The sequence below is a fragment of the Cyclopterus lumpus genome, chromosome 22 (genome assembly GCF_009769545.1).
Source record: "Cyclopterus lumpus isolate fCycLum1 chromosome 22, fCycLum1.pri, whole genome shotgun sequence".
Taxonomy (NCBI): domain Eukaryota; kingdom Metazoa; phylum Chordata; class Actinopteri; order Perciformes; family Cyclopteridae; genus Cyclopterus; species Cyclopterus lumpus.
In genome coordinates, this window is record NC_046987.1 from 4,038,100 (window position 1) to 4,047,173 (window position 9,074).

A 9,074-nucleotide genomic window follows, 5' to 3' on the forward strand; every position below is an offset into this window, starting at 1 on the left:
TTAGCTGTCTTCAGTGTCAGATACGGTTTCCTATTCCGGACCGATCAGAACGATTGCTGAACAGGGTGGTGTTTTTATCTATAATTTAAAATAAACACTGTGTTTTGTCAGTTAACCGCGGTGAGTGCATCCGAATGAACAAAACAGCACAATTTCAGGTTGAAAAGTAACATTTTTTTGTTTTTATTATTATTCATTTAAATTAACAAACACTGCTATACATATTGCTCTTTTTTTATTAATTTTGAATCATTTTGAACAGTTAAAGCATTTGGAAAATAAGTAATAGTAGTTGAAAACAGGCGACAGACAGTAGATGACATGTACAGCAGAAGATCTACAGTCAATGGCTTTCCTATGTGTGTCGAGGGGCTGCAGAATATTTCAACGTACAGACATCTCAGACTCGCCCACAGTAATGTTTTTGGTTACTCTTTATGTTGTCATACAGGATCAGAGATCCCCCCCACCCCCTCCCCCCCCTCCCCGGTTGCATCCACACAATATCACAGCCGGTGACGTTAAACACAACATCCTCAGAAGAGAAACAGCCGGCGCGTTCTTTCCAAAGTAGCAGCAGCTTGTTGCAAAGTCCGTTTTTTCTGCATCCGGCACAACCAAACGTCTTCCAACCACAACGTGTTCTCCTCTATTAACAGAAAAGGGTTTGGAGCAACGACAACCCCCCCCCCCCCCTTCCAAAACCCCTGATGTTAGGAATGTTTGAAGTGAACAAAATAAAGTCCCAAACATCGCTGTTGTGTCCCTCTCAGTGCACAGTATTGAAAACCCTCATCCCTTTAAAGATACACACACACATGTAAAAACGACGAAAAAAAGAAGTGCTTCTTAGAACTTCAGAGATATTACATCTTCTCGAGGTGTCCCCTCTTTCATCTCAGGCCAGCTGTTTAAAAAAATAAAAAATAAAGAGTCCCTTTCTTGTTGTCAGAAGGTGAACTGCGTCTGGCCCCTTGTGTAAAGCCTCCACGACGTTTCTACAGAGTACCTCCGTGTTACGCTCACACACCCGTAAAAGAAATCAGCTCGTCTGGCTTGGATTTAAACATCATTGACTGTCTGCTTCACTCAAACACAGTATAAACAGGGTTGACATCATTGGCAGCTGGAGACGGTCTAGACCACAGCGGCTTTTTTTTCTCTTCTTTTTTTTGGGTCCAAATTGGAGTAAAACCCCCTCCTTTTCAGACACAGACGGACAAATTACAGGATTACACGTGTCAAACAAACCTTTTTTTGGGGGCTTTTTGAAACCCGACCTGCAGACCTTTTATCTGGAGAATGTGCGAGACACAGAAAAGAAGGTCAGGATCCGGAGGAGGAGGGCTTTGTTCAAACCTTTGTATCGTCTGAGCGGAAAAAGTCAACCCCCCCCCCCCCCCCCCCCACCCCCACCCCACCCCGACGTGACACAACGAGGCGACGACGTTGTGTCGTCCCTCGGCGTGCAGTGTCTCGCCACCTCTGAAAAACTAGACGGTGCTCTTCACGATGGGGTTCTACTACACATGAGAGATATCCCTGACATCAATGTAAATCACATACACTTTGTCATAAACAGGTTGTAAAAGTTCATGTACAGAATCACTGAGGAAAAGCACACCAACACTACTGTAAAGTCAAGCCGCTATGGCAAAAATAGAAGGTATAGAGTAGGAACTAGTCCTTGATTGAAAGTTGGCTCGTAATCCTTTGCAACACTGAGGGGCTCGGTCGCCATGCCGACGACCTTTTTGCTTTTCTACAGGCGGATTAAGGAGAGGACGATGTCTCGACAGAACACTTTGTAAAATGTACTCGGCACAGGCCATAAACACGATTAAAGAGATGGAAATAGCGTCAGAAATGTGTCCACACTGCTAGTAGCGATTCCTGAATCAAGGTCTGTGTTGAGAGCTCTCAGTGGAAGAGGAGACGAGAGGAAGTCTCGTCCCCTTCTCCTCCTCAGAACATCCCAGCAGAACGCTGACCTCGTTTAGTGATTTATTGATTCGTCTTGGCGGAGTGCAAGTGTCGGCCACATGGCTTTTGAAACATTGGCAAAAAAAAATTATATATATTAACGCGCTCTCTAGTTGCGGTCGCGGCGTTGCCAGATTGCGGCGTGTCTCTCTTCAGAATTGTCTTCCCAGTAAACAAGTTGACACTCTGGAGTTGAAATGGCCCTCTTTGCAGATTTTTTAAAAAGTACACTGAAGCAGAACAAGAAGAAACACGCGGCCTAGCCCTTGTGGGTCTCCCTGCAGGGGTGTGGGGGTGTGTGTGTGGGGGGGTGGGGGTTGGGGTTGGGGGTTGGGGGGCGGGTGGTCAGCTTGCTCTGTACTTTTGAATGTGCTCTTGGGTCTTTAAAAAGGGGAGGGGAGGCGCGGTTGATCCTCACGCCACAGTGTTTGTTCCTCAGCCGAGTGCGGCCCTCGCTCAGAGCGCCAGGAGGGTGGGCGAGTTGAGGGAGTCTGAGGACTGGTCCCCGCTGCTGCTGCTGCGCCGGTGGGCCTTGGAGCAGGACTCGGAGGAGGGCGAGGGGCTCTCGGGCTCCAGCATGCTCGGGTAGGTAAATATGAGGCTCGGGGCGCTGGGCGTGGCGGCCGGGGTGGACGCCGCCACCACCGGCGTGTTCAGGCTGTCCCCATCCGTGCAGTACATCCCGCCGCCGCCGCCCAGGCAGATGGGCTTGATGACGGAGCGCTGGGGCTTGCCCACGTCGTTTCTTTCGTCCGGCTCTTGCTTCACGACAACGTGGTTCATCTGAGGCCGGCTGCCCATGTTGGGGCGCATGGTCAGGGGGAGCGGGGCGCACTGCTGCTGCTGCTGCTGCTGCTGCTGCTGCTGCTGCTGGTGGTGGTGGTGGTGGTGCTGGTGCTGCTGGTGCTGCTGGTGCTGCTGGTGGCGCTCGTCGATGGGGAGCTTGCACACGGGATTGTGGGCAACCAGCATGAACTCCAGCTTGTCTTTCTCCTTCTGCAGGTTCTCGATCTCTTTCTGCAGGTCGGATTTCTCCTCCTCCAGCTTTTCAGTTTCCTGTGAGGAGAAACAGGAAATATGGTTGAGCGCTAAAGTTTGAGCAGGTTCTGTTTTTGTTTTTTTTTACAGGAAATAAGGTTCACTACAGCCAGACGTGAACCGAGGACTTCACAGTTCAGGGTCAGCACCAAGTAGCGGGACGGTTTAAATTTGATCAAAACAAATAGTGCGACAGCATTTTCGGGGACAAAACGACAAGAAAAAGACGCCATGGTTGCAAAACAAATGTGAATCATTTAAAGTTTCTTCCAGTCAGGTCGTCAGACTTTGTGACTGTTACCCCGAGCCGCCAACAGAGGGCACTGTCCCTTCACTACAGTTCTGCTAACATGGGAAGTGGCAGTCAGGAACTTGTCCGGGGCCTTTTCCACTCCCTGCTTGAATGTGACTCTCCCACAATGAAGGTTTGTGTTTGTGTTTCGGGAGATATGAGATCTGCATCAGAAGCGAACGTGCACACACTCAGGTCCAAAGACCCATAAACACCTCTAGACATCGGGCAGATAGAGAAAAGCTGACATGCTGTCTGAGAACGTTGACTCACAGGCAAAGGTATGAGGAAGGGGAGGGGCTAAGTGAGACAATTCAGTCAATCAAAGAGGAGTGGTTAGACACACTGTTCAGTGTTTTCACTGGGAAAGCGACACTTCCTTATTTGGAATTTTTTCTTTTTTTTTCTCCCTAGAGGCGATGGGTGTGTGTGTGTGTGTGTGTGTGTGTGTGTGTGTGTGTGTGTGTGTGTGTGTGTGTGTGTGTGCGCGCAGCATTTCTCAACGTGGGATTGTGAGACACTCAATTGGCCCCTTTTTACAAAATGTCCTTCATTCACAGAGACAGCTGCCTAAAGCAAATTCCATTCCTGGTTGTTTTTTTTTTAAGGCCTGACAAGCTCCACCTCACTGTAATTCGGCTAATTAGTCCATTTAGATGCTGCAGACAGCCCTACCTCTGTCTGCAGCTGCCCGAGACAAAAAGCCTTTCATCGCCTGTCATCTCCTCGCTCGGTCCTCGCACTCAGAGAGTGAGAGAGTCAAACCAGTAATGCAAGGTTGTAATTTTAGGTGTGCTCGATCAGTCATAAAAAAAAAAATATTCTGAACTCCTGACAGACACCTGAACCGGGGTGACTTTTGTTTGCCTCCCATGCGTGTGAAAATAATTTATTTTGTCGCTTTTTTGTTTTTGCCTTATTTTTATTATTATCTATAAAATAAATATATGCTAACTATAAGCACGGCATATTTTCCCCTCCAAAAGCGGGAGCCTGGTTGTTCACTGAGCCCGAGGAGCTTTCTGCATGAGAGGAAGGTTTCAGCGTGATTGAAGCGGAACCCGACAGCTCACTCTGATCCGGTTTGCAGGTTTCCACTCACCCCTTGCAGCATCTCCGTGAGCTCTCGCCTGCGGTTGCGGCATTTGGCGGCCGCCAACTTATTCCTCTCGCGCCTCACCCTCCGCTTCTCCTCTTCCTCCGGGGTGAGCTAAGGACAGACGTAGAGAAGGAGCACAGCAGGCATAAAACAAGCTGCTTGACAAACACACGCTCATCGACACGAAGCAACGAGCAGGAGTTTAACCACGAGCTGGGTAGTGTGGCGGTCTGTGAGGAGAACACTGAGAAGATAAACTCACTTTGCAAACCACCTCACGTTTAATAATGCTTAATGAACACAGGATGGTGTTTTTCTCAGAATGAACACACTTCAAATGTCTTTGCAAGAGAGCTTCTGAAGCAAAATCCAACTCTATAAAAAGAAACCAACGTCCAGCAATTGAAAAATAAAAAATAAAAGGCCGTCCGACATTGTCCCTCACCTGTTCGTCCCTCTTGCGTCGGCCCCTGGCGTCCCCGATGGAGCGGATGACCCCGGGCCGAGCCAGCGTGTTGTGCCCCAGCAGCCCCGGCCCGTTTGGCAGGTGGTGGCCGTACGGGTGGGAGCGGGAGTACGGGTTGGACATGGAGGTGATGACGGTGGGCTGCACCATCCACTGCAGGTCTTGGCTGGTCGTGATTGCATTGATGGTGGGTATGAAGGCACTGTTGGAGCCGGGCATGTCGACCCGGTACTTCTGGAAGGAGAAGGAACGAGAGAGAGAGAGAGAGAGAGAGACGGGATGAGAGGGGACGCGTGGTCACGTCTGGGGAAACGAGCATCTTTAGTTTCTGTCCACGAGCCCTGCTTCAGTCACACACCACCGAACACCCACCATTATCACATTCACACACTTTCCACAGTACCAGCTTATAGTAATGATTCAATCCAACATATAAACCCTGTGTATGTAAGCCCTGGAGTGGAACAGTGACACATGCTGTGAATCACGCAGGGAAAGCCCAAAGTGTCCAGAGCATCTCACTTTACGACAATAACCATGAGCCAGAGAACTTTGTACTGGCATGAGGGTGAATACACATATTACTATAGACTGGATGGATATAATATCATGGGGCACGGCCTTTATTCTATTAGAATAACTGTTACAGAGGGATTTGTTTTTCTGACGTGCAAAGTTATGAGTGACAACTATTTAATAATTTTAATATGAGAATTAACAACACTGTAAATACAACTGTATTTAAAGCAAAAGGACGCCTTTGCGCTCAGTTGTGGCTCCAGAGCCACACCGTGATGCAGGATATGCGTTTCTGGTCTCAAGGAAAAAGATTATGAGTTCATGCCACTCAACCTTTGGCACCAATTCTTCAAAATTATGGATACGAATCTAAGATTTTTAAATCTGCATGAATGATGCCGGTGTGAGAATATGTGGAGTCAGTATAACTTCATGTCTTTGAAGTCCACACACAGACAGGCCGCCTGCTCCTGTGCGTAAATTACGCACGTCCTGACTTCGCCGTTATTCCCGACGGATATCCCCGCAGTGGATTGGAACTTTGTTTATTCTGGTGAGTCATTGTGTATGGGATTTGTTAAGCACATGAGAAACGCGAGCAGTTCCAGTAAGGGGGGGGGGGGGGGGGGGGGGAAGCAGTAAGGGGGGCTGTAACAAGCCAGATCAGTCAGACAGAATTATGTGAGCGGAATTCTTTGGCAAACTTGGCTTCAAAATAGGGGTCATTAAAAAGAAGAAGATGTAAACAATGTAATATAAATCCGACCAAAAAAAAAGTTATTACACTAAATATAGTGAATTCCCAGTTCAGCCGATATAACTCCTTAGATACATTGGTTTAATTAAAACAGGGGGGGAAATGCTCTGCTTTGATATGTCTCAACAAAGTCATGTTCCAGCCCGCTGTAATGGGAACCAGGCCGCCAGTGTGTGATTACAGGGAACCGCAGCAATGAGAGATACGGGCCAAAAGTCGTTGACGGTAATGTTGCGTGAGCCCGGACGACGCTGTTCCACAGAAGTGCACTAAACCGAGATTTAACTGCGAGCAAACAACAAGCCTCTTCCCGGACGAGTTACATCCTATCATTTGGGAGTGTATATGGACACGGCGTCCTCACAGCCTGCCTCTGGCACGCCTACAGTCGCCTCGGGTCCAGGAGAAGTTATGAAACCTCTGATGACATCGAGGAGATGATTACAGGGTGTTTTAGAGGAGCGCTCACAACGACGCTGCGTTTGCAATTTTTTGGGAACATTTTCTCGGTAAGGAAATACCGGGTTTGTTGGGGGGTGGGGGAGGGTCGGGCTGCCCTGCGCTCCCGGTGTGCACTTCCTGCTGGAAGAAATCTGCCATGTGCAGCGCGAGACCCGTCGAAGAAAATCGGACTACAATCTGATCAGTTCTGATAGTCCAACCTGAACTGATTGATATCATATTTTTCCACAGCATAACTCCAGAAATGCAGTAGCTGGTGGCCAAGACCGACACATCCTGGCGCGCGTGTCAAAGTATGGAGCAGTGCGCGCCTGTTGCATTCTCCCAACTGGCGCACTGTAAATAGCTCGTGGTATATGCCATTGTCCCTATAATGTCCCTACAATGCGCGTAACACGCGGTCCCCACCCGGCTGCTACAAGCGCAGAGAGCCCACGAATATGACGGTGTTACGCACGGACACGCACGGACAAGCGCGCGACGGACAGATCGTGGATCTGACAGTGACATCTGGAAAGCGTGTCCCATTACTCCTGCACAACATGAGCGACACGCGTGCGAGTAGCCCGTACCTTTTGGAACTTTTGTTTTACCACAAGGAAGGAAACATGTGCACTTTCAATGTGCATGCGCTAAAATCACCACGGATGCGCCATTTACTGCGCGCGCCACGTTTCACGTTCGATCAAAAGCGCATCACACCGACGGCGTTGATATAACCTGTGACATAATTAAAATATAATGATGATGAAATACTTGATCGAGTCTTGCATCTGTTGCGTCATCGATACGATCTGTGTCATTGGGTTCAATGCACCCCCCTTCCCCCCACGAAGCTAAACTGTCTTAATAAAATATATTAACTGGTGACAAAATCAATATATACGACGAACGACGTGCATGTTTCCGATGTCGCGCACGTGACCTCGACACTAGTGCGGTGTTATTCATCGGTGATGTCGCGGAAGCCCGGCGTTTCCTGGCGTTACCTGGTAGCTTGAGGTAGAGACCGGACTTCCGATCGTGCTGCTGCCGCTCGTGAAGGACTCTGGCTGGGCCGGAGAGGTGCTGCTGCCGCGGGACGAGGTGTCGTAGTTCCCGGAGTAGTCCTGGTACATGGTCCAGGAAAGAGGAGACTGTTTAAGATCTAAAGTGTCCGCCCCCTCTTTTTCCTTTCTTAAAATCCTCGCAGTTCAAAAGGCACCAAGAGAAAAGGAAAAAAAAAAATCCTCTGTCTTGAGACTCTGGTAGTTCAGGATATCCAGAGAAGAGTTGGCAAAGACAAAGTGCAATGCCGCTCCCGTAAACTAACCTAAAGCACCTCACAGACACTGCCAGTTCGCATGAATACGTTCTTCCTGCTCGTGAGGGAGATTTCTACTCGTGCGTGTCTTGTTGAGCCGCAGGTAGACCTCCGCTATGGTCGGTTCTCAGGTGCGCAAACTCCAGCCTGAAGTCAGTCGCACACCTTCCGCAGGCGGATCCAGTGGAGACGAGCGCAGCCGCAGTTACAGAGCGATTCACGCAGGTTAACGTCGCTCCAGCCCGGCTAGTCTTCGGACTATCTCCCGCAGCCTCGCCTGGACACTCCGAGCTCTCCGCTGTTCACGGAACACTTCGAACTTTTTTTTAATTTTTTTTTTCTTCCTCTCTCTCTTTTCCTTTTTTTTTTTTTTTCTTCTTCTTCTTCTTCTTCTTCTTCTTCTTCTTCTTCTTCTTCTTCTTCTTCTTCTTCTTCTTCTTCGTAACCACACTTCCTAGAGATGACTCACTTCAATGGCACTATGAAGAAACTGCAACGGCTTTTCAACACCAACGAATCGGCCCACGTCACAGCCTGGGCGTTGCAACTTCTCCCAGGGAGGGGTTGCGCTCTGGATCAGGCGGCGCAGAGCTCAGATCCGAGGTGACCAGCCGTCGCCCAGCGGACACTGGAGACACAACGGGCACGAGGGGACACAGTCCAAGCAGCCCAGATACATGTGGACACGTTTATTTTGCGATACGAACGTCAGCGCCGGCTGTGGAGTTCACCGTTTGGTCTGACTTGCCTCGGTCCATTGACGCATGTTTCCTAAAATGGGCAGTTGCGTCAGAGCGCGCGTGTGGGTTTCCTTGGTAAAGGGACGCGTCAGACACTGGAGGGATTCCCTCCCCTCGCCGCGCTGCACTTCGGACTCTGAGCTCTCTGCGCGCGGGTCCCGGTCCGGGTCCCGGTCCGGGTCCCGGTCCCGGTCCCTGCTCAGTTCAGGGAGACAAGAAACAAGAGATGAAAGCTTTAAAGGTGAAGAGATGATCACACGCGTTTGAATCCCGCGCCCCCACGCGTTCAATCTGGGGCTGAGTTTTAGAGCATAACAAAACCCCAAAACATATCTTGGAAGGTTTTCTGTGTCCGCACAGCATAACATGTATTGGCAGTGGAGGAGGGGGGGGCAGTGTTTCTCGCACAACTGAG

General features: G+C 49.5%; 1 protein-coding gene across 1 annotated transcript; it reads right to left on the reverse strand.

Annotated features, from left to right (window-relative positions):
- Positions 1–167: 167 nt before the first annotated feature.
- Positions 168–8,802, reverse strand: fosl2 (FOS like 2, AP-1 transcription factor subunit). The gene is made up of 4 exons (XM_034563018.1): positions 7,606–8,802; positions 4,858–5,112; positions 4,416–4,523; positions 168–3,039 (listed from the first exon to the last, which is right to left on the reverse strand). The coding sequence occupies exons 1-4, from the start codon at positions 7,732–7,734 to the stop codon at positions 2,440–2,442; spliced, it is 1,092 nt and encodes a 363-aa protein (XP_034418909.1). The 5' UTR covers positions 7,735–8,802; the 3' UTR covers positions 168–2,439.
- Positions 8,803–9,074: the final 272 nt, after the last annotated feature.